Source organism: Oncorhynchus keta, chromosome 30, assembly GCF_023373465.1.
Source record: "Oncorhynchus keta strain PuntledgeMale-10-30-2019 chromosome 30, Oket_V2, whole genome shotgun sequence".
Taxonomy (NCBI): Eukaryota; Metazoa; Chordata; class Actinopteri; order Salmoniformes; family Salmonidae; genus Oncorhynchus; species Oncorhynchus keta.
In genome coordinates, this window is record NC_068450.1 from 32,567,654 (window position 1) to 32,593,583 (window position 25,930).

At 44.7% G+C, this 25,930-nt stretch overlaps 1 protein-coding gene, 1 long non-coding RNA gene and 1 pseudogene across 3 annotated transcripts; all 3 read right to left on the bottom strand.

Moving 5' to 3' along the window:
- Positions 1-913: 913 nt before the first annotated feature.
- On the bottom strand, positions 914-6,001 carry LOC127913750 (uncharacterized). Its single transcript, XR_008086640.1, has 3 exons — positions 5,751-6,001; positions 1,805-1,830; positions 914-1,580 (listed from the first exon to the last, which is right to left on the bottom strand). It is a non-coding gene; the product is annotated as an uncharacterized LOC127913750 (long non-coding RNA).
- A 1,000-nt stretch (positions 6,002-7,001) lies between these two features.
- LOC118371374 (neuronal acetylcholine receptor subunit alpha-9-II-like) lies at positions 7,002-12,775 on the bottom strand (annotated as a pseudogene).
- Positions 12,776-14,487: 1,712 nt separating this feature from the next.
- Positions 14,488-18,136, bottom strand: LOC118371378 (ubiquitin-conjugating enzyme E2 K-like). Of its 2 annotated transcripts, none has more exons than XM_035756794.2 (7): positions 17,681-18,136; positions 16,664-16,757; positions 16,302-16,360; positions 16,102-16,184; positions 15,885-15,984; positions 15,642-15,770; positions 14,488-15,430 (listed from the first exon to the last, which is right to left on the bottom strand). In XM_035756794.2, exons 1-7 carry the CDS (start codon positions 17,741-17,743, stop codon positions 15,356-15,358), a joined length of 603 nt encoding a protein of 200 aa, XP_035612687.1. In that variant the 5' UTR covers positions 17,744-18,136; the 3' UTR covers positions 14,488-15,355. The 2 variants fall into 2 exon arrangements, with proteins under 2 accessions (XP_035612687.1, XP_035612689.1); XM_035756796.2 differs by lacking the exon at positions 17,681-18,136 and adding an exon at positions 17,365-17,664.
- Between the last annotated feature and the right edge of the window lie 7,794 nt (positions 18,137-25,930).

Here is a 25,930-nt window from a genome sequence, read left to right on the forward strand (position 1 = left end):
ATTATTTTACTAGTTGAACTGCAGAATGTCATTATTTTACTAGTTGAACTGCAGAATGTAATTATTTTACTAGTTGAACTGCAGAATGTAATTATTTTACTAGTTGAACTGCAGAATGTAATTATTTTACTAGTTGAACTGCAGAATGTAGTTATTTTACTAGTTGAACTGCAGAATGTAATTATTTTACTAGTTGAACTGCAGAATGTAGTTATTTTACTAGTTGACCTGCAGAATGTAATTATTTTACTAGTTGAACTGGAGAATGTAATTATTTTACTAGTTGACCTGCAGAATGTAATTATTTTACTAGTTGAACTGCAGAATGTAATTATTTTACTAGTTGACCTGCAGAATGTAATTATTTTACTAGTTGAACTGCAGAATGTAGTTATTTTACTAGTTGACCTGCAGAATGTAATTATTTTACTAGTTGAACTGCAGAATGTAATTATTTTACTAGTTGAACTGCAGAATGTCATTATTTTACTAGTTGACCTGCAGAATGTCATTATTTTACTAGTTGAACTACATGTACCCTCTAAAAAGTAAAGGTTACTGGAGTATCCTTTCGGCGTTCTTCAAATTGAAACTGTGGGGGAACCTCTACAAGTTCTTTTAATTACCCTTTAAACCTCTTTTTAATGGATCCTCAAAGAACCTTTTGAAAAACCGTTTGGGGTACATTTTTTAACTATACCCCTCCCCTATTATTATTATAAATAATAATATGCGTAACAATAAAACAATATTTTAGTTGTCAGTGTTTATTATGATTTTAGTGCAAAGCAGAATTTAAGAGAAATCTAATATGAGTTAAACTCCCAGGAGAGCCCCAAGTCCATTGACATATCTGATATTGGCAGAAAGCGTAAATTCTTGTTAATCTAACTGCACTGTCCAATTTACAGTAGCTATTACAGGGAAATAATACCATGCTATTGTTTGAGGAGAGTGCCCAGTTTTGAATATGAAAAGTTATTAATAAACAAATTAGGCACATTTGGGCAGTCTAGATACAACATTTTGAACAGAAATACAATTGTTCATTGGATCAGTCTAAAACATTGCACATGCACTACTGCCATCTAGTGGCCACAATCTAAATTGCACCTGGGCTGGAATAATACATTATGGCCTTTCTCTTGCATTTCAAAGACGGTACTAAATAAATACATTTTTTATTTCTTTGTGTTATATTTTACCAGCTCCAATGTGTTATATTCTACTACATTCCTTTCAAATTTCCACAAACTTCAAAGTGTTTCCATTCAAATGGTACCAAGAATATGCATATGCTTGCTTCAGGGCCTGAGCTACAGGCAGTTAGATTTGGGTATGTCATTTTAGGAGAAAATTGAAAAAAAGAGTCTTGATCCTTAAGAGGTTCATCAACACGTCAGAGGATATACCCTGGGAAATGTTCTTGTTACTTACAACCTCATGCTAATCGCATTAGCCTACGTTAGCTCAACCGTCCCGAGGGGACCCACTGATTCTGAAGAAGTTTTATTTTGTTTATGTTCTCCGTATCCATAGACAGGGTGATTTTGCAGTGCATGGTGTAGGGAGGGTGAAGTCTGTGAATCAAAAAGTCATTATACAGATGATTAACAAAATATGCACACAACAGTATTCAAATTCAGTTTTTTGTGGTGAATGTGAATGAAAAAACTGTTTTGATAATGGTTTTCATACACATACCATGTCCATAATGTAGAGGCCTATGGGATATTCATAGACGAGGTAAGGGAAGAGAATGGTAAATGTAAGCTATAAAACATACCAATACCAACTGACATACCTGTATATGCCTCCTTGTCTGTATACCTGCAGATAGACACAAAAGTGAGCGGTTCAGTCATCTGCACCAATACAGCCATCCTTCAACATATTCTAATAGCCTACATATTCTTACCTCTGTTGATTGATATGCATTGTATTGTATCAATTCTCTTTTAGAAAGATTTGCACAAATATGAAAAGATAGATGGTATCATCATAAAACAATATACAGTTGAAGTCGGAAGTTTACATACACTTAGGTTGAAGTCTTAAAACTCGTTTTTCAAACACTCCACACATTTCTTGTTAGCAAACTAATGTTTTGGCAAGTCGGTTAGGACATCAACTTTGTGCATGACACAAGTAATTTTTTCAACAATTGTTTACAGACAGATTATTTCACTTATAATTCACTGTATCACAATTCCAGTGGGTCAGAAGTTTACATACACTAAGTTGACTGTGCCGAAGAACACCATCCCAACCGTGAAGCACGGAGGGGCAACATCATCTTGTGGGGGTGCTTTGCTGCAGGATGGACTGGTGCATTTCACAAAATAGATGGCTTCATGAGGAAGGAAAATTACGTGGATATATTGAACCAACATCTCAAAGCATCAGTCAGGAAGTTAAAGCTTGGTCGCAAATGGTTCTTCTAATTGGACAATGACCCCAAGCACACTTCCAAATTTGTGGCAAATGGCTTAAGGACAACAAAGTCAAGGTATTGGAGGGCTATCACAAAGCCCTGATCTCAATCCTATATAAAATGTGTGGACAGAACTGAAAAAGCGTGCGCGAGCAAGGAGGCCTACACCCCTGACTCAGTTGCACCAGCTCTGTCAGGAGGAATGGGACAACATTTTTGTGGAAGGCTACCCGAAACGTTTGCCCCAAGTTAAACAATTTAAAGGCAATGCTACCAAATAATAATTGAGTGTATGTAAACTTCTGTCCCACTGGGAATGTGATGAAAGAAATAAAACCTGAAATAAATAATTCTCTCTACTATTATTCTGATATTTTTGAAGAATAAAATGTATCTAGCTTCGAGATATAGTTCAACTATCTTGTGGATGTTATGGACTATCGGTCCTTGCATGTCATGCCCTATTTTTGAATTTGATGGGGGTAACGTTTCCTAAGCCCATCCCTCAGCTGTATATCAAAACAAGTGGAAGGGACTCCCTTTTGTTGTTTTCTGAATTGTAGGCTTTAAAGATGCTCTATGCAGAAATCGCTCCAGAATTTCCTGGTTGCTAAAATTCTAATAGTTTGCCTAATTTCAGTTTATGTGGCAAAATAAGCAGGTATAGTGTCGAGAATCATTGCACCATCAAATCCACTGTGAAATATATTTTCCATAAGCAAACAATATTGTATTTTCAGCTGTTTGAAGCTGGTGTACAAAACCTAAAGTAAAAGATACAAAAACTAATGTTAAGAATGTGAAGCATAGAAATAGCACACAGAAGAGATCTACTGCTTCTTAGACTTGCTTTCAATCACAATTTGTAAATTTGGTCTGATCGCCAAAAAGTTACATATTTCAGCTTTAGAGCTAATCGTCACTTAGGGTGACGTCTCATAATGAGTTTGTATGTGGCTATATCCCTATAGTTGGAAAATGTGTGATAGCAGTGCAGCAATGGTAGCATTCTGTGTTAGCACGCTTTCTTTCATCCTTCCATCCCATTATTTTTCCCATAGGGATTTTACCTTGTGGCAAACAATGTCAGTATACAACAAGTTACTGCTCACGTATCCCCTTGAATCATATATCATTGGAAAGCTAAGATTCACAGCTGTACGTCATACACATTTTCGGAATGTTCAGGTCAACAGAACTTTGACCTCAAGGGTACATATCATAATTACCTGTATAAATGGCTTTAAAAAGGAAACCCTGATACATTTTAAACTTTGTTTGCCAAGTGGTTCTGAAAGGTCATGAAATTAGCTTTTAAATTATATGTGATAAAATCAACTTAGAAAGCATCAGTTACAACTACTGTTTAGAAATCACCCATATTGTGCCATTGACATTAGAATGTTGGACACTCACACACTGGTTGAATAACATTGTTTCCACGTCATTTCAATGAAATTACATTGAACAGATGTTGAATTGACGTCTGTGCCCAGTGGGTAGCAAAATAATTCCATAAAGTGGTGGCGCTATGTTTTTGGATTGTACCTTTTGGAACCACATTTCACACACACAGCTAGAACAGGAAATATTTGTATATACAGGGTCATCATAGGATTCACACATTAACCTGACAGAAGCCTTTTTCCAATATGGCCGCCAAACAACTCAATGGGGTCTTATTGGATCAATTTCGTATGACCATACCGGTATGAAATATAATTGTAGTACGCCCAATAATATCTTGTAAATGTTCATAGTGATGTAGAATACATAACCAAATGAGCCATATATATATATAAAGATGATAAATTATTCACAGAATTAAGAATGACCCCAAATAGCTGTCTAATTCATTGATTTCTGAAGATGTTATGATCAGTAATTGCAATATGGCATCTTTAAACATGTCAAATGGATATGTAAATGTTAATAGTCATGGATGTGAGCCGATTAAAATGATATACTTAAGCAATAAGGCACCTCAGGGGGTTGTGACATATGGCCAATATACCACGGCTAAGGGCATGTCAGCCAATCAGCATTCAGGGCTCGAACCACTCAGTTTGTAAAATGTTATATTAGCTGTTTTCATAAAACAGAGGACTAGAAACTTGCTGCAAACATTACAGCGATCACACATTTTGAAATTGCACCTTCTATATTCTACTATTCTCACTCCCATAAGTAAGTTGGGACCCTAACTTAAAATGTAATGTAGCTCAATTGGTAGAGCATGGCGCTTGTAACGCCAGGGTAGTGGGTTTGATTCCCGGGACCACCCATACGTAGAATGTATGCACACATGACTGTAAGTCGCTTTGGATAAAAGCGTCTGCTAAATGGCATATATTATATTATTATATTATTTTTTTATGGTCTTAGGGGCCTCTTAGCAGCCATTGGGCCTTAAGCGGCCACTAATGTCCCTTGCCCGGCCCTGAACTTGCCCCTCAACCTCATAATCTTACATATGGTTGCTTTCAATCATAACAGGAGTAACTTGCTTAATTGCTTAAACATAACTTTTTCATCACCCAGCACATCAGATCACATAGGACACAGAGTACTCACAGGTCTCAGTAACTCAATTCAACCCCACTCTCTGTACCAGAACATCAGATCACATAGGACACAGAGTACTCACAGGTCTCAGTAACTCAATTCAACCCCACTCTCTGTACCAGAACATCAGATCACATAGGACACAGAGTACTCACAGGTCTCAGTAACTCAATTCAACCCCACTCTCTGTACCAGAACATCAGATCACATAGGACACAGAGTACTCACAGGTCTCAGTAACTCAATTCAACCCCACTCTCTGTACCAGAACATCATGGCACAGGAATAAAAGTAGTAGAATTTGCTTTGCTGAGTATCCACTCCCTATCAGCTAACGTCATAGACACGACAGTTACCAGAAACCAGACATTACGACAATAAACCTATGTTTTATGACAGAAAGACCATAAACAATCTTGATTTTATAATGAAGTGTATATAACATGGAGACTGAAGAAACATGACTATTGTACTTTTTTCTAGCATTATGATGTGACTGCTTGTACCCTAGAAGAGCTGTATTAAACTGTTACTTCGACCGGATCCTCGAGTCTCCTCTTCTACCTTCACAAAGTCAACTTGCATTTGAAAATCACTGTACCACGGTCTTCACTGTATAAAGTCAACTTGGAGCTATTTCTCTGTCTATATCATAACAATCCTCCCCTCCTGCAGATAGGTGATGATAGACTCCCCCAGCCGCCCTCCCGTGAAATAAAAAGACCCTGGCAATTTTCCACAGCAGTCTCACCCCAGCCTCTCTCTTGTCTGTGCAAATGACATGTTTCCCACTACTCTCTGGCTCCTGGGGTGATTATAGCGTGCTTCGGGCCCCCGCAGGCGGCTCACCGTGCACTAATAAGACCAGAGACAGGCTTCCCCAGCGTGCAAATGTGAGAGATTTCACTCCCAGACACATCATACCTCAGCATGACATTCACTTCCCTGAAGAGGATGATGACTGCTCAGGCTGAACTCCTTCCTGAGGAGGAATAGACTGGCATTAACATGTCAGAGAAGTTTCACCAGTTATGTATCAGTAAAGACAATGTACCACTTGTTATCTAAACGCCTCATCTCTTTAACACTGGTTGGTTATGAAACAAGTAACCATGGCAGCGTTTACACAGACAGCCCAATTCTGATCTTTTTTTCACTAATTGGTCTTTTGACCAATCAGATCAGCTCTGAAAAACAGCTGTTGTGAAAAGATCTGATGTGACTGGTCAAAAGACCAATTAGTGGGAAAAAAGATCAGAATTGTGCTGCTGCATGCTAAGATCCTCCCCTCTGTATTGACTCAATACATGATAGAAAGTCAGATAAAGGGATATATGACCAATCAACATTTGTTTGTTTTTTGTGTGTAAACCACATGTAAAGTGATTGTTGTAAAGACATCTGATTTGTCCCCTAATTGAGTGAGTGTCCCCTAATTGTCATGGGTCTGTGGCATCCATCTGTTCAGGTGGAGAGAGATGAGAGATGTCTGCCCTCTGCTGGATATACAGGGTAGTAGTGACAATAGGCTCCATAGGGACAAATAGGGATCAACTGTTTTTAAACTGAGGTATACAGGGGGCTCACTGGTCATACACTTTGTCCTTTGAGTGGTTGACTACTTCCAAGAGGTGAGTAGTGTCAGGCGTGCACGACTCTACTACAATCACGACCTGCCACGCACACCTGAATGTTACCAAGCTCATGGTATGGGTGACTGGAGGGGGTAAACTCATTGTGTTGCATAATTTATGGTCCATATTATCTTAGATCTACACAGCGCCTGTTTGGAAACAAAGCAGTTATTAACTAAATGATTTTGAAGAGAAAAATGATTCCAGGCCTGTGGATCCAGAGCGAGGCCTTTGTCACGGAAACCCCTGGAGTCTGATTTCAGACTGGTGAATAAGACGTGATGGTTCCTCTGGTTCTATTTAGTGGAGAGATGAGGATAGGAAGGCTGAATGGAGTTCAGAGACAACAGTGATTGGTGTGTGTACTGTTCATTTGCACACATTTTACACTTGCAGTTACATTTTACATTTTATGTTTTTAATTTAAAATGTATTTGTTTGTCTGTAAGGAGATGACAAGAAAGAGTGAAATGATTTGACTTCAGTAATGTCATATAACAGTCCAATAGTCTTTCTTCCATTGTTGTCATGGCGCCTTGCCAATAATCAGAATGCTCATGAGGAAGACCATGATGAAGAAGATCCACATAAAATAACCTATCCATCACCCTGGCAACCTTCTGCAATCTGCAAGAGGCCCTCTGCTACCGGAAGCAGATGGCGATGTACTCCACGTTCCGCACCAGCTTGGAGTCCACTCCGGGTAAGCTGATGCCATGACTACAGAACACACAGGGGTCAAAGGTTACTGAGGCCACCACAGCAGCGAGCACGGTTGCCTTTTCAACCTCTGGACAGCATGGAAGCGCCTCCTTACTGCAATCCCCCAGGGAGAGGTTCCCGTTGGACTCAAAACCTTCGTACTTGGAGCTGGGTCTTCTAATCTCTGGTGATGTGGTGTTGGGGGTCAAGGCTTGGGGTGACGTTGAGGTCCAGGTGTTTGGGATCCGGAGTGTTTGTGGCGGTACTGGTTCTCTCGCCCGCTGTGGCCTCCCAGTTTCCCATTGGCCTGGTGGTGGGGCTGAAGATGGGGTGGTGGAAGTCGTCCTGTCCATAATGTGAGGAGGAAGAGGAGGGGGAAGAGGTGGCAGGGACACAGTTCTCTCTCACCTCGAAGACCAAGATGATCTTGGGCATGTAGTTGATGATGAGGACTTTGGCCCAATGGGGGACGAGTTTGGCGTCGGCACAACAGAAATGGATGTTCATGATGAAGACGGTGAGAGCTGTGGAGGCTGTGATCATTGTCATGGTAGCAACGTACTACTTTCCTGTGTGACAGACAGAAGAGAGGAAAACAACTTCATGTATATACATGGATTCTGTGTGTGTGTGTGTGTGTGTCTGCACTCACCAATAAGGGGTACATAATCAGACGACGGCATTCTCTCGGCCACCATGAGCTGGAACACGGTCAAGGCCAGCAGCACGGTGACCCCCAGGGACACCTTCTCCCCAGAGTCAGCTGGCAGGTAGAAGCCCAGCGGGGCCAGGAAGGAGATGAGGAAGCGGGGCAGAAGGTTAAAGATGTCGAAGGAGGAGCGGCGTTGTAGCAGGACGGTGTAGGTGATATCAGGGTAGGGATCGGAGCAACAGCCGTACATGATGACGATCTTGGTGGCCGGCATGCCGTGGCATTCCCACTTCACGTTCTCCACGAAGTCCGGCAGGTCCCCACTGTCCATGCCCATGGCTATGTCAACCTGGGAAGAGACATCGGAATAGAGGGTGAAATACAGTAGGAGTGTAACAGTGGTGTTTCAGAGCATGTATAATGCACACACACACACACACACAATGACTTTGTCTGCATTGCTAATGGCAGAATGACATCACCACATACAGGACTGTGTGTCTGCCTGTCTGTGGTAGGACAGTCTGAAGCAGTAGGACTAGGTGTCTGCCTGTCTGTGGTAGGGCAGTCTGAAGCAGTAGGACAGGGTGTGTCTGCCTGTCTGTGGTAGGACAGTCTGAAGCAGTAGGACAAGGTGTCTGCCTGTCTGTGGTAGGGCAGTCTGAAGCAGTAGGACAGGGTGTGTCTGCCTGTCTGTGGTAGGACAGTCTGAAGCAGTAGGACAGGGTGTCTGCCTGTCTGTGGTAGGGCAGTCTGAAGCAGTAGGACAGGGTGTCTGCCTGTCTGTGGTAGGGCAGTCTGAAGCAGTAGGACAGGGTGGGTCTGCCTGTCTGTGGTAGGGCAGTCTGACAGGGTGTGTCTGCCTGTCTGTGGTAGGACAGTCTGAAGCAGTAGGACAGTGTGTGTGTGTGTGTGTGTGTGTGTGTGTGTGTGTGTGTGTGTGTGTGTGTGTGTGTGTGTGTGTGTGTGTGTGTGTGTGTGTGTGTGTGTGTGCGTGTGTGCGTGTGTGCGTGTGCGTGTGCCCATCCTGTACACCTCGTTGCCGTTGTATGTCCAGGAGCCAAATGTGAGGTTGCACTCCTGGCTGTGGAAGGGGAAGTAGGAGACGACCACCACAAAGGAGCTCAAATTACAATTCATGGACCAACAGTAATTGTTGGTAAGGGAGGTTGTTTCTAGATAGTAGAAATGATTATGGTTTAGAGGCTAACCTGTACAGTATATCTGTGTCACGTACGGGCGTACTTGTTATAGAGGACGAGGTCAGGCCTCCACACCAGACTGCTGGGGATCCGGATGACCTCCAGGCCATCATAGTCCTCCTTGTTCCACCTCAGGTAGGCATCGTGCCACATCTGACGGATCCACAGCTATCAATACCTGGTTCCTCTCATCCTGCACACACAGACACAGATATAAACACACACACAGACAGACACAGATACTGTATAAACACACACACACAGATGCAGGTGCCCACATACCGCAGACACATGCACACAGCAGTCACACACACACAAGACATGTGGACACATACACAGATAAGGGCAATATACTAGCGAACAGTCTTATTCTTCTTGTCATTGTCTCCCTCTCTCTCATTAACCCACTAAAGTCTCAGATTAGCTTTCATACAGTGAAATTCACACCCAGCTATCTGTCAATATCAGGTGGATGAGGAGTTTAGATGGGGGGGTTGAGGGGTTGTCACTGCCAGAACCTGACACATTGCTTGACCAAAGCATGGAACCAATGAGTAATGGGACACAAAACACACACACACACCATTAGTCTGTCTGCATTTCAAAGTGATATCATCCCAGAGACACGGAGTGAGTTGGCAGTAGGACAGCTCTCTTTAGAGAGCACTGGACAAGGTACACTTAGTAACACACACACACACACACAAATGGGAGGTTGACACTCCACTGAACTGAAAGAGTATATGGCTGCTAACTGTAGGCCTGTACAGTACATCTGACGTCTCTCATACACATCATCAGAGGAACCAATTGGGTAACTAATACAACATGTTCAAGGAAAAGTACTTGTGCCTTGCATACATAGGTAAAAGAGTAGGTGAGTCACAGAGTTGACGGACTATACGTGTCTTAGCAATGAGCAGAACAGCGCTGGCTGCTGCCTGGTTCCTCTGATCTAAAGTACATGATCTCTCTCTACGATATCTCTCAGAAGAGTTATCCTCTGTATACGTACACACAGTATTTGATCAGGGGATATACATTTTGTCAAAGCCTCATTGTGAGAAGCCGGCCATGGATTACCAGTGGTCCTCTACTCGTCGCTGAGACCTAGTCAGTAATCTCTGAGACTTTGATCTGGGAGAGAGTGATCTGCAGGACGATGTTCAGGGCTTTGTCTGTGTCCTCAACTGGCCACAGGGCTTTGTTTGTGTCCTCAACTGGCCACAGGACTTTGTCTGTGTCCTCAACTGGCCACAGGGCTTTGTTTGTGTCCTCAACTGGCCACAGGGCTTTGTTTGTGTCCTCAACTGGCCACAGGGCTTTGTTTGTATCCTCAACTGGCCACAGGGCTTTGTTTGTGTCCTCAACTGGCCACAGGGCTTTGTCTGTGTCCTCAACTGGCCACAGGGCTTTGTCTGTGTCCTCAATTGGCCACAGGGCTTTGTCTGTGTCCTCAACTGGCCACAGGGCTTTCGAGTAGTTCTCCATCAGGTCAGTGAGCAGCTGCTGTGCGTACTGGCCCTGAGCCGAGTGGGCCACTACAATAGGAGAATAGAAGTCAGTGTCATTTGTAAAAGAATACAGAAGGTAGGCCAATTTGTTGTATGTATGTATGTATGTATGTATGTATGTATGTATGTATGTATGTATGTATGTATGTATGTATGTATGTATGTATGTACAGTCGTGGCCAAAAGTTGAGAATGACACAAATATTCATTTTCACAAAGTTCATTTTCACAATGTTTGCTGCCTCAGTGTCTTTAGATATTTTTGTCAGATATTACTATGGAATAATGAAATATAATTACAAGCATTTCATAAGTGTTAAAGGCTTTATTGACACTTAAATGAAGTTGATGCAAAGAGTCAATATTTGCAGTGTTGACCCTTCTTTTTCAAGACCTCTGCAATCCACCCTGGCATGCTGTCAATTAACTTCTGGGCCACATCCTGCCTGATGGCAGCCTATTATTGCATAATCAATGCTTGGAGTTTGTCAGAATTTGTGGGTTTTTGTTTGTCCACCTGCCTCTTGAGGATTGACCACAAGTTCTCAACGGGATTAAGGTCTGTGGAGTTTCCTGGCCATGGACCCAAAAGATCAATGTTTTGTTCCCTGATCCACTTAGATATCGCTTTTACCTTATGGCAAGGTGCTCCTTCATGCTGGAAAAGGCATTGTTCATCACCAAACTGTTCCTGGATGGTTGGGAGAAGTTGCTCTCGGAGGATGTGTTGGTACCATTCTTTATTCATGGCTGTGTTGTTAGGCAAAATTGTGAGTGAGCCCACTCCCTTGGCGGAGAAGCAACCCCACACATGAATGGTCTCAGGATGCTTTACTGTTGTTGGCATGACACAGGACTGATGGTAGCGCTCACCATGCTTTTTTCCGGATGCCCCAAACAATCGGAAAGGGGATTCATCAGAGAAAATGACTTTACCCCAGTCCTCAGCAGTCCTATCCCTGTACCTTTTGCAGAATATCAGTCTGTCCCTGATGTTTTTCCTGGAGAGAAGTGGCTTCTTTGCTGCCCTTCTTGACACCAGGCCATCCTCCAAAAGTCTTCACCTCACTGTGCGTGCAGATGCACTCACACATGCCTGCTGCCATTCCTGAGCAAACTCTGTACTGGTGGTGCCCCGATCCCGCAGCTGAATCAACTTTAGGAGACGGTCCTGGCGCTTGCTGGACATTCTTGGGCGCCCTGAAGCCTTCTTCACAACAATTGAACCTCTCTCCTTGAAGTTCTTGATGATCCGATAAATGGTTGATTTAGGTGCAATCTTACTGGCAGCAATATCCTTGCCTATGAAGTCCTTTTTGTGCAAAGCAATGATGACGGCACATGTAACCATGGATGACAGAGGAAGAACAATGATTCCAAGCACCACCCTCCTTTTGAAGCTTCCAGTCTATTATTCGACCTCAATCAGCATGACAGAGTGATCTCCAGCCTTGTCCTCGTCCAACACTCACACCTGTGTTAATGAAATAATTACTGACATGATGTCAACTGATCCTTTTGTGGCAGGGCTGAAATGCAGTGGAAATGTTTTGGGGGGATTCAGTTCATTTGCATGGCAAAAAGGGACTTTGCAATTAATTGCAATTCATCTGATCACTCTTCATAACATTCTGGAGTATATGCAAATTGCCGTCATACAAACTGAGGCAGCAGACTTTGTGAAAATTAATATTTGTGTCATTTTCAAAACTTTTGCCCACGACTGTAGGCTACTTCCTCTGCCAAGGGGTCTAATAATTTATGGCACGGGTGGTATGGTATTAGCCCCATGGAATGCTGGTTCAAGCCTCCCTCCATTGTTACCCACTCAATGGACCGAATAGCCCACATTGGGGAATGGTCCTGTCTCGAGAGTTGACAGGGGTGTGGAAAGATGTGACGCCTTGGTCGCAAGTGCAAGGCGCATCCCGCGTAATCCAATGCGTAAAATGAGCTCACTGGGACGTTTTAAATATAAAAGCAACAATGTCAAACTAGGTCAGAAATAAGACTGTTAATATAATTTAAAATAAGACATACATACGTTTCCATTTCCATGGGCTTAATTCCATTGTAGGATTTCCCAAACACGTCCTAAGTACAGCTAATGTCACTGATTTTACCATCGAGCAAAAACATCGCAAAGCACACAATTGGAAACATATTCCGCGTTTAGGATGAATGTCCAGAAGGAACCAAGAGGAAGTTGGATCAACACACACCCGCTCCTTTGTTTAAATCTATCCAGGTTTGCGTGACGTCCATTCAACCCCAATTGAACTCAATTGCTTATAACAGCCCTCCTCGCGCTTTAGGGCAGCAGAGGTTGCATGCCCGCTCAGATACGGAATAGGACCTCGGCTATCACGTAGAAGGCAGAGACGGGGGGAACCAGATCAAATCAAATCAAACCAGATGCCCCCGGACCATAGGTACAACACACAGGATGTATTCAGCTGTAAATCAAACGATTGGCAGGTGTGCTCGCGAGGCAGACACTGGTTGAAGCAGAAGGTTAAATGTAATAGGCTTAGGCCTACCAATTTGTTGATCAATGGGCTTGGATATCAGGTTTGGATAGGGCATAGGAATGGTTTGTGTGATTTTATCATCATGGATACCAGGGTAATCAAATGGTTAGGCCTACAATTTCCAATCAAATACAAAGACTGGATGTGGGTTTTGGTTGCCTTGGAGGGCCCTTAGGAGACCTGGGTAATGGGGCATTGAGGGAATAGATGGTGCAGGATTATATCTGGGTGGTATAACCAGTAGATGTGTTCCTATGAGGGTATTCAAGTACAACACATAGGGTTGTCTTCTTCACAAACCCTAAAGCTGGGACCTAAGCTGTTGCCACCCTGACACTTACTCAGATCACATCTCACTTTACTAAGTATCACCTACACTAAATCCCAGAGCTTTTCTCAGCTCTGGCAGAAGACTTTGGTGGTGTGTCAGGGGAGAGATATTCATCAAGGTAACAAAGAGACAAGCTTTTGTGACTTGGGAAACCTGAGGTTGGCTTCGTCTGTATCTCGATAGCAGGTGTCGCTGTGCAGCAGGGGAGTCTGCATGGGTCGCAATAGGGAAACTAAGGCCTAACTCCAGCCCCCAGACACAGTAGGCCTATTTACACACAGACTGATACAAGCTTGTGTGTAAGGGCATTCTTCCCAGTGCAGGCATGCTGCAATATGGGTATCGGAGAGCACTGCCAGGTTCACTCCTGTGTTAAAAGATGGACTTGTTGGCAAGGCTGGCTCAGACACAACACGCTACCTACCCTGCCATCTGGTTGTGTTCAGCCTAATAACTCTCACCTGACTACACAAACAATATGCTCTGTGGCTTTTCTCAAACAAGAACTGATAGCCCATTGTACAATGTGTTAATCTAGTTCATGCTCCGATCCACTAGCATGTGGAGTTTTAATCATGTCTAGACAGAATCAACCCATTTAGTAAGTCCTTTCATGCTACTGATAGTGCAGTGCATACGAATTCAATTATTTAAATAAACATGCATATGTATGCAGCCTGCTTACACACACACACACAATTCTATATTGCATATGTTTGTTCTACTTTCCTCAAGTATATCATTCCCACTGGACTTTGTTTCTTCCAGCATTATAAATTTAGCTTCTCACCCTAGATTTTTGTACACATACAGGGAGGGAAGACTACTAATCGCACACACAAATGCAAACACACAATACTCAAAAGTAATTTGGCAATATAATGAATTTCTAAAGAACAAATAAAACATCACACATTTTGGATTAATTTACACAGACTTTAATAGCTTTATTTACAGATGAATTCTTGACAGTTTTTTTTTATTTTATTTTTTTTAAACCTCTGTTGGCATTGTTCAGTGGATGCGATATCTTTCAAACCACTTTATTTTTTTTAAACTCCCAGTCTTAAATTTGCTTGAGTAGCGTTATCGGTAAACAGTGCGCTGAGCGTTTCTGTTTTTTGTTTTCTTTCTCTTTTTAAAAACGGGAATCTAATCGTCTTCCTGTAGGAGGCCAGAACCAGATAAAAAAAGGGGGAAGAAGAAAGAGTGATGATGATAGTCATGACAGGGTTGAGAGGGGTGGGGCTCCCTGCTGATGGGATGGAGAGTTTAGGATGGTAAGACTAAGCCAGTTGACACATGTGGATACTGCAAGTGCTAGGAAACATCAGTGATGTGGTAAGTGCCAAATGGTGGAGATTTCTCTGTTCAAACAATCTTACAACACTTCCTTACTTTCTTCAAGGTTATAACTGATGTAAAAGGACTGTATACGTCATAGGACCCTGGTGGAGAATGTTGAGACAAAGCCAGCGACTGAAGGAGTTGGGATGGTAATGGACATGAATAGCATGAGTAGAGAGGGAGAGGAATGGCACATGGCCTAAGGGAAGGAGTCATTTGATTGAGGTATGTGAAATGATGGCAGGGAACAGTGCCAACATGAAGATGGCAGGGAAGATGGAGGAGAGTGGTACAGAGATGTTGACAATGGGAGAAATGCCAGGAGGTTGAAAGGGGGTATCCAACAGGTAGATAAGAGGGGTGAGGGGTCAGAGGGACAGCAGAGAAAAGGGCTTCAGATGGAGGGAGACTGAAGGAGAGGGGTCAGATGGGGGCATTGAGACTCAGTTACTGAGCAGTAGCTCTGTTGCTGTCTCTACATCCCAGGATTTCGACGACAACGCCACTATTACGGCATTCTGTGGAGACGGAACAAACAGGAGTGTAAGAAGTTTAGAACACTGTCAGAACTGTGCTACAGTATTCAAAACACAAAACTGAGATCCATTGGTGAACCATATTAAAATGGGATCAAATAACATCACCTATCAACAGTGGTCTTGTAATACCATAATAAAGCATAAATGACTTATGAAGGTATGAGACAGTAATAAGGGGTTGGTCACTCACTTTGTCAAAGCCCATGGCACAGAGTTTGTCTATTTTGCGTGTGTACTCTGGGCTGGAGGAGGGGGCGCCAGCATACACATGAGACCAGAGTCTGGCCGTCTGTTTGAACATCTCTGGGTTCTGCTTATACTGGGGGGGGGGAGGAACAAACGAACAAATGGCAAAATCTACAAACAAATTAGAGGCATACTTATATTGCATACTCTCCCTCTCTCACACACAGACACCTTGTGTTCCTCTCACCTGATTGGCCACAACAGCATCCTGTGGGTCATCTGGCTCTGCAGCTGCCAGTAAGGCCTGTAGTGACAACAGCACTGTCCTCAGCGTCATAGCTGCCGCCCTGTCAGACACACGGAGGAGATGGTATTAGAGTACTAAGAACTGGGATCATCCGTAACGAAGACATGACAATTATTATTATTATTTTTTTAATGATTATTGGAACAGAGTGACTTACCACTGGTCTTTGAGGATGTCCAGACATATAGCACCTGTGACTGAGCTGATGTTGGGATGCCAGATCTTTGTGATAAATCGCACCTGGGAAGCACATAAACAAGCAAGTGAATTAGCAAAGGACTTCACCTAGGCACAGGTCAATGTTGACAAAATTCACAACTGAACAATAAACATTAGAATGTTATTTTGTATACATACCTTTGGTGGATTGAAGGGATATGTTTCTGGAATTTTAATTTCTAGTTGATATCTGCCACCTGAAGAATACAGAAAGCAAATAGTTATGACAGCAAGAATGCCAACATATGCACAAGTACTGACTAGAATACAGGGATCAAGCGACTGCTCAAACCTTCTGTAACCTTTTGCATGACACAAGCCTAGCTCCCTTGATGGAAAAATGCTTTGAATCCTATTGTGGCACAGTAGACAAACTAGAGTTTGACTCAGGTAAGCTAAGTAAGTCTGCCTCAGCCCTCAACTAAACACAGGTAGGCGTGTCCCAGGTAAACCAGTTAGGTGTGTCCACAGTCCCAAGTCAGTAAACCCCGGCCTCTCACCTTCATACGGCGTGTCAGGTGGCCCTGCAATCTCCCCCTTCAGCTCTGTGAAGTTCTCATCCACTAGGTCCACCTTTATCTGGTTTCTACTCGTCTGTCAGAGAAGGAGAGAAGCAGAGGTCATCAGTTGGTTCTGTCACAGAGCATGTGGTGGGGTGTAAGGAAAGGAGGGGTAGCCATAAGAGGGTACCTCATCTCTACCCAACTTCCTCTCAACAGACATACTCACAGAACGATCGGTGACAGCTAATACGTTCACATGACCTGTCTCCTTCCACTTGAATATGATATCATTTGATAAGAAGCAACAGTATGAGAACTTTATCAGGTCCAAGTTGTGCTACAGATTCTTACGGGATATGCAAAACTAGTTGGCTAACGTTAACTCCATTCACAATTAAAATACTACCATGACACTTATGTTGCTCAATACCTTTAACTTTCAATGCATGGCATGAAGCATGTGATAATCACCTGCAACAGGACAAGAAGGTAGAAAATGTCACGCTAGCTTTCGAACCCAAATCTGCCAATGCGGCAGAAGTTGACACCCTGGTAGTAAAAACACAGCGTTAACTGTGGGTGGCAAATATCATACTTCTTAGTTGACTAGTTAGCTACCACCCATCGTCTGACGTTAGAAAGGTTAATTAAGCCTCATATTAAACCAGCGTGACTTGTTTCAATGCTTAGCTAGCTACCTTCGCTGGAAACGCTAGCGTTAGCATCAAGGCAGGGAATTTCCTGTAGGCTAGTTAAGTTAGCAGCATAACGTTCACCAACGTTGCGAACAATCCAGTCACGCGTTCCTTCCTTGGCCTCCGTCTACAGGGTAGTTAGCGCCTTGTCCTTCACCTTTGTTAACATCTGGCTAAGTAACCTCAGTAGCTAGCTAGCATATAATAAAACACTCATTTTCAACAACAGGCAATCGTGTTAGAGACCAACTCAGTTGGCTTGCTAGCTAGCTAGATATTTAGCGTATCGTTCACGGTCGATTGAAAAAAATAAGCCCACCTCCTCGCTTTTGAGAACCTCTTTAAATTCCCGTTTTATCCTTTGAACCGCGATGTTGGCCATGATTTCGCCGTGTTTCTGTCAGAAGGGAACACGATCCTCTCGCTCAGTCAGGCCTCGCTTGGCTTCAGCCCTACTAGTAGCTAGCTAACCCAGCTAATTCGCAGTCCCCCTCGCACTTTCGTTCTTTCTGCCTGTCACTTTTGGATCCAAGCAACAATAACAGTTGCAAGGGTACAGCTAGTTACCACTAAATGCTAAGTTCTGCGCAAACGTGACTGAGCCACGATGTCATGAAATATATCGCCAGCTAGTTACTAAAGAGCCGAGGGACATATGTATTTTCTGGAAGAATTGTCACAATGTACGCAGTTGACAGTTTGTGATGCTGGAAACATTTTAACACCAACTGCATGCAAGCTGAAAAGCGGATCATGTGATTTCGACAGCATTGCTTTGCTGTACGCTACTTGTCATTAGTTCCCTCCTTGTCATTACATTCCAGAGACGCTTGTCTGCAATAACTGGTACACCTATTTATTGTATGAGTGGACAATGAAAAACAGGCCTAGAATTGCTTATATATGCTTGATTATATTGTCCAAAGTATAATTTAATATATAAATAATTACACTGTACATGTAACATTATATTTATTGTTCCATATCTGGACCTCAATGATGCAACAATGGGGCAACATTCAGTATCTGCCTATAGAAAAATATGTATCTGGGACAACTCTCAATTCAGAGTATATACGTATATATGGTTCACTACTTCATACGCCCTTGCTGGATCTAGAATGCTGATGAGGAAGCGATAATCATAGAATGAGAACAACGTCCAAAATGATTCTATCAATCTATCAGAACAAACAAAGCCTTTCCTCATTTGTATTAGTGGTCTTTGACTGTCAGAGAACTAGAAAAACTGCTTCGTGTGGAGATGCCATATCGCTACAAATGACAGCTCAAGATGACTTAACTATCTACGTATGTCAGTTCATTTACATACTAAAATCAGAATCAGACTCTGTGGTAGACTATGGTATTAATTCATCCTGTACTCTGTCTGACTATTTTCTACCTTTCTCAGCCTGTGTATCATGGTCAGCTCTTTCTCTCTGTATTCTCGCCAAGGGCCTTGAACTAGCGTTGGGACATAAAACCCCCACTAGGGGGAAGCATTGTCTCAAAGAATCAGTTCGCGCATAGAACAGCAACATTTCTGGCACAATCAAAGCTTCTACAACAGATAACATCAATTTGAAAAAGGGAAAGCTGCAACATACAGTTGTATTTTATTGAATTTCATATATAGCAAATTATTCTGGTTTAATTTACAGAATAACATATTATGTATTTACAATGACATTACACATCATCTTTACCCCCTCAATAAAATCACGCAATAAATTTGTCAAACTAAACAAGTGCTTGAGTTGGCCATCCATAGATAACATGGCTCTGGAGCCAAGGGAGAAAAATAATTCTGCCATCAGTCCAGACACCCTGTGAACTCCCTATGATTACAAGTCTCCAAGACATGAGATCAGGTCACCGAGTGATACACACTAACAAGTCACACAGGGCAGTCTATTGTTTGCCTACACGATACACAATCAGTCTAGGCCCCTTACTTTTTTCAATCTTTACTAATGACCTGCCACTGGCTTTGAGTAAAGCCAGAGTGTCTATGTATGCGGATGACTCAACACTATACATGTCAGCTACGACAGCGATCGAAATGACTGGTTAACAAAGAGGTGCAGTTAGTTTCAGAGTGGGTGGCAAGGAATAAGTTAGTCATAAATATTTCTAAAACTAAAATCATCGTATTTGGTACAAATCAGGTGACAATACTGCTTGGAGTAACCCTGGATTGTAAACTGTCATGGTCAAAATATATTGATACAACAGTGGCTAAGATGGGGAGAATAAAAAAGTCCATAATAATAATAAAGCGCTGCTCTACCTTCTTAACAACACTATCAACAAGGCAGGTCCTACAGGCCCTAGTTTCTACCTTCTTAACAACACTATCAACAAGGCAGGTCCTACAGGCCCTAGTTTCTACCTTCTTAACAACACTATCAACAAGGCAGGTCCTACAGGCCCTAGTTTCTACCTTCTTAACAACACTATCAACAAGGCAGGTCCTACAGGCCCTAGTTTCTACCTTCTTAACAACACTATCAACAAGGCAGGTCCTACAGGCCCTAGTTTCTACCTTCTTAACAACACTATCAACAAGGCAGGTCCTACAGGCCCTAGTTTCTACCTTCTTAACAACACTATCAACAAGGCAGGTCCTACAGGCCCTAGTTTCTACCTTCTTAACAACACTATCAACAAGGCAGGTCCTACAGGCCCTAGTTTCTACCTTCTCAACAACACTATCAACAAGGCAGGTCCTACAGGCCCTAGTTTCTACCTTCTTAACAACACTATCAACAAGGCAGGTCCTACAGGCCCTAGTTTCTACCTTCTTAACAACACTGTCAACAAGGCAGGTCCTACAGGCCCTAGTTTTTACCTTCTTAACAACACTATCAACAAGGCAGGTCCTACAGGCCCTAGTTTCTACCTTCTTAACAACACTATCAACAAGGCAGGTCCTACAGGCCCTAGTTTCTACCTTCTTAACAACACTATCAACAAGGCAGGTCCTACAGGCCCTAGTTTATACCTTCTTAACAACACTATCAACAAGGCAGGTCCTACAGGCCCTAGTTTCTACCTTCTTAACAACACTGTCAACAAGGCAGGTCCTACAGGCCCTAGTTCTACCTTCTTAACAACACTATCAACAAGGCAGGTCCTACAGGCTCTAGTTTCTACCTTCTTAACAACACTATCAACAAGGCAGGTCCTACAAGGCCCTAGTTTCTACCTTCTTAACAACACTATCAACAAGGCAGGTCCTACAGGCCCTAGTTTCTACCTTCTTAACAACACTATCAACAAGGCAGGTCCTACAGGCCCTAGTTTCTACCTTCTTAACAACACTATCAACAAGGCAGGTCCTACAGGCCCTAGTTCTACCTTCTTAACAACACTATCAACAAGGCAGGTCCTACAGGCTCTAGTTTCTACCTTCTTAACAACACTATCAACAAGGCAGGTCCTACAAGGCCCTAGTTTCTACCTTCTTAACAACACTATCAACAAGGCAGGTCCTACAGGCCCTAGTTTCTACCTTCTTAACAACACTATCAACAAGGCAGGTCCTACAGGCCCTAGTTTCTACCTTCTTAACAACACTATCAACAAGGCAGGTCCTACAGACCCTAGTTTTGTCGCACCTGGACTACTGTTCAGTCGTGTGGTCATGTGCCACAAAAAGGGACTTAGGAAAATTGCAATTGGCTCAGAACAGGGCAGCACAGCTGGGCCTTGGATGTACACAGAGAGCTAATATTAATAATATTCATGTCAATCTCTCCTTGCTCAAAGTGGTCGATAGATTGACTACATCACTACTTGTATTTATGAGAGGTATTGACATGTTTAAAGCACCGAGTTGTCTGTTTGAACTACTGCAGCACAGCTCGGACACCTATGCATACCCCACAAGACATGCCACCAGAGATCTCTTCACAGTCCCCAAGTCCAGAACAGACTATGGGAGGCGTACAGTACTACATAGAGCCATGACTACATGGAACTCTATTCCACATCAAGTAACTGATGCAAGCAGTAAAATTTGATAAAAAAATATATAAAATACACCTTATGGAACAGCTGGGACTGTGAGGCATCACAAACATAGGCACAGACAAATGCATACACACACATGATAACATACGCACTACACACAAATGGATTTTGTACTGTAAATATGTGGCAGTGGTGGAGTAGAGGCCTGAGGGCACTCAGTGTGTTGTGAAATCAGTTATGAATGTATTGTAATGTTTTTAAAATTGTATAAACTGCCTTAATTTAGCTGGACCCCAGGAAGAGTAGCTGCTGCCTTGGCAGCATGAGGATTCATAATAAATACAAATGCAAATGTTTCTGATAGTTAATAGGCTACAAACTGTCAATTGTATTCATTGGAGATACATTGTTTTTCAATATGTAGGATCTCTAGGGCTCAGACAGAGACTATTAGTCACTTGGTATTGGTAAAGATGACCCCTTGGCCCTCGCTGATCCCGCTGTGTTGAGCACAATCCCAGTGGGCTTGTGGATTAGAATGACGTTTCCTCCTTGACACTGCTCTACAGTCAGTTTTGTGTTTTTCCTCTCAGTTCAAGGTATGGATTTCAGGAGGGTAAGCGGATCCTAGACCTGTCCCCAAGAACCAATACGATAGGACCAAACGCCTAGCAGCTGACCACTCGGATCCTTTCTGTCACACGCTGCAGGGCCACTCTCTCCCACAGCTGACACTTCATCCCCAATGGGACAGGACACACCGGCACCCCCTACTCCTAGTCCTCTTCCTCCTGACGATGATGATGATGACTGCCACTAGCACAGCTAGCGTGATGAGGAGACATGCAGTGAAGAACAGCGGGGGTTTGTTCTCTGAGATGCGAGCGCAGATGGAACACACTGTCCGGCGGTTGCTGACCCTACAGGAAGATGTGACGTTGTTGCCAGGGAAACCACTGCAGTCAATGATCCCTCGGTAGGTTGCGATGGAGGTTTTGGGTTGTGACCGGTGGTGGAAAGAGGTGAAGAGGCCGAACTGACGGACGTGCCGATAATGCAGTTGCCAAATGTAGAAGCCCTTTAGGTTGACTCCATCTAACTGACGAGCTGGAGTGGAGAGAAGACAGAGAGAAGTGGGAGGTCAGAATCACGATTTCTACGTACAGAAAAGCTGTCACGAGTCCGACCGAGGGTGTTTCCCCTTCCCGGGCGGTTGGCGCTCGGCGGTCGTCGTCACCGGCCTATTAGCTGCCACTGATTGTTTTTCCTCTCCCTCCTTGTATGTTTAGTGGTAGCACCTGTTCATGGTTAATCAGTTAATTAGTTTGTCTTTATTAGACAGCCGGCCCGCCTGGTTGTTGTGCGGGATTATTTCAGTGTAACCTTCGGCTCTGTTGTTAGAGGTACGTGTTAGTGCCTGGTCGTTACTTTTTCCGTTGTACATTCTCATTCCCTGTGTTTGGGGCCGTTACTATTGTGAGCACCCTGTGATGCGTTGGCGCTATTAAAGACGCACAGCTTTGCACTCACTGTCTCCTGCGTTTGACTCCACACACCTACGACACCTGAAGTGTTACAGAATCCCGCACCCGAATCAAATCGAATGGAGTCAGCAGGAGCAGCAGCCAACCCTCTCCCATCGATGGAGGAACGGGTTCTCCACCACACCACCATTCTCCATCGGATCGGATCCGCGATGGATCAAGTGATGGAGAGAATGGACCGATGGGAGAGGAGTGGTCTCCTCTCTCCACCTTCGGCACCCCCGACTCCGGACTCCCCATCACTCGACTCCAGCACCCTTCGTCTGACGCTACCGAGGGCTTATGATGGAGCGGCGGCGGGTTGCCAGGGGTTTCTGCTTCAGCTGGAGCTATACCTGGCCACCGTTAGACCCACTCCCTCAGGAGCGGAGAGGGTGAGTGTCCTCATCTCCTGCCTCACGGGTCGTGCTCTGGAGTGGGCGAACGCAGTCTGGAATGGCCCAGACTCAGCGCGGGAGCACTACCCAGAGTTTTCCTGCCGCTTCCGTGCCGTATTTGATCACCCTATAGACGGCCGAGCGGTGGGAGAACGACTTTTTCATCTCAGGCAGGAGAGGAGGAGCGCCCAGGATTACGCGCTGGAGTTCCGGACCTTGGCAGCCGGATCTGGGTGGAACGACAGGGCCCTTATGGACCACTACAGGTGTGGTCTCCGAGAGGACGTCCGCCGGGAGTTAGCGTGTCGGGACACCACTCTGTCACTGGATCAGCTGATTGACATGTCCATTCGACTGGACAATCTGCTGGCTGCCCGCGGGCGTTCAGAGAGGGTCCTGTGCGTTCCACCACCCAGCCCCTCCGCTCCCATTCCGATGGAGTTGGGAGGGGCTGCGCCGAGGGTACCGGAGGAGGAGGCCTTCCCTGCACCAACTGTGGTCGGAGAGGACACACGTCTGATCGGTGCTGGGGGTCCGTCTGGGAGTAGAGATGGCAGGCGGAACGCTTCTCGGTCACCCCAGGTGAGTCAGCATCAGACTCACCCAGAATCCCTTGTTGGCCATATGTTTGTCTTAATCTCTTTCCTTCACTTTTTTCCCTCTTCCCAGCATAGGGCGCTAGTCGATTCAGGCGCAGCTGGGAACTTTATGGATCGCGGACTCGCCCTTAAGTTAGGGGTTCCGCTGGTGCCGATAGATTCTCCTTTCCCCGTGCACTCCCTAGATAGCCGGCCATTAGGGTCAGGGATGGTCGGGGAGACCACGGTCCCACTGGACATGGTGACGCAGGGGAATCATAGGGAGCGTATCAGTTTTTTTATTATTGATTCGCCTGCGTTTCCAGTGGTGCTGGGGACTCCTGGCTGGCCCGGCACAATCCTAAAATTTCGTGGAGACAAGGGGTTCTCCAGGGGTGGTCAGAGGAGTGTTCTGGAAGGTGTTTGGGAGTTTCCATCGGTGCCACGTCGGTGGAGAGTCCAGACCAGGGTTCCACGGTGTGCATTCCCCCGAGTATGCCGATTTGGCAATCGCTTTCAGTAAAGTGAAAGCGACTAAATTACCACCTTATCGACCGGGAAGGGATTGTACGATAGATCTCCAGGTAGACGCTGCGCTTCCCAAGAGTCATGTGTACCCGCTGTCCCAGGAGGAGACGTTGGCAATGGAGACATATGTCACGGAGTCGCTGGGACAGGGGTACATTCGGCCCTCCATTTCACCCGTCTCCTCGAGTTTCTTTTTGTGAGGAAAAAGGAGGGAGGTTTGCGTCCGTGTATCGATTATAGAGGTCTAAACGCCATCACAGTGGGGTATAGTTACCCTCTACCTCTCATCGCTACGGCGGTGGAATCGTTCCACGGAGCGCAGTTCTTCACAAAACTGGATCTCAGGAGCGCGTATAGTCTGGTGCGTATTCGGAAGGGAGACGAGTGGAAAACCGCATTTAGTACTACATCCGGCCACTATGAGTACCTCGTCATGCCGTATGGGTTAAAGAATGCTCCAGCCGTTTTCCAATCCTTTGTAGACGAGATTCTCAGGGACCTGTGCGGTCAGGGGGTGGTTGTTTATATCGATGACATTCTGATCTACTCGGCCACTCACACCGCGCATGTGTCTCTGGTGCGCAAAGTGCTTGGAAGACTGCTGGAGCATGACCTATACGTCAAGGCTGAGAAATGCTGAGAAATGCGTGTTCTCTAAACGAGCCGTCTCTTTTCTGGGATATCGCATTTCCACCTCGGGGGTGGTGATGGAGGGTGACCGCATTAGGGCCGTGCGTAATTGGCCGACTCCAACCACGGTAAAGGAGGTGCAGCGGTTTTTGGGTTTTGCCAACTACTACCGGAGGTTTATCCGGGGTTTTGGCCAGATAGCGGCTCCCATTACCTCACTGCTGGGGGCCCGGTGCGATTGCAGTGGTCAGCACAGGCGGACAGGGCATTCAACAAGTTGAAGGCGCTGTTCACTGATGCGCCCGTGTTGGCGCATCCGGATCCCTCTCTAGCATTCATAGTGGAGGTGGACGCGTCCGAGGCTGGGGTGGGTGCCGTGCTATCACAGCGCTCGGGTACGCCACCAAAACTCCGCCCCTGCGCTTTCTTCTCAAGGAAGCTCAGCCCAGCGGAGCGTAACTATGATGTGGGGGACCGGGAGTTGCTAGCGGTGGTTAGAGCTCTGAAGGTGTGGAGACACTGGCTTGAGGGGGCTAAGCACCCTTTTCTCATCTGGACCGACCACCAGAATCTGGAGTATATTCGGGCTGCAAGGAGACTTAACCCACGTCAGGCAAGGTGGGCCATATTCTTCACCCGGTTCCGGTTTACTTTGTCTTATAGACCGGGCTCCCAGAACGTGAAGGCTGACGCACTGTCCCGCCTTTACGACACCGAGGATGGGTCCACCGAACCTACTCCCATCCTTCCCGCCTCTAAGCTGGTAGCCCCAGTGGTATGGGAGGTGGACTCGGACATCGAGCGGGCGTTACGGGCTGAACCCGCGCCTCCTCAGTGTCCAGCGGGGCGAAGGTACGTGCCGCTTGATGTTCGGGACAAGCTGATTCGGTGGGCTCACGTCCTACCCTCCTCGGGTCACCCTGGGGTGACGAGG

What these genes read in the sequence shown, in the direction of transcription:
- LOC118371378 (XM_035756794.2), bottom strand. Translation starts at nt 17,743, where the DNA reads ATGGCCAACATCGCGGTTCAAAGGATAAAACGGGAATTTAAAGAGGTT. An exon ending in ACCTGACACGCCGTATGAAG is followed by an intron (nt 16,361 to 16,663) that starts GTGAGAGGCCGG and finishes TGTATTCTTCAG; the next exon opens with GTGGCAGATATCAACTAGAA. An exon ending in ATGCTGTTGTGGCCAATCAG is followed by an intron (nt 15,771 to 15,884) that starts GTGAGAGGAACA and finishes CCCCCCCCCCAG; the next exon opens with TATAAGCAGAACCCAGAGAT.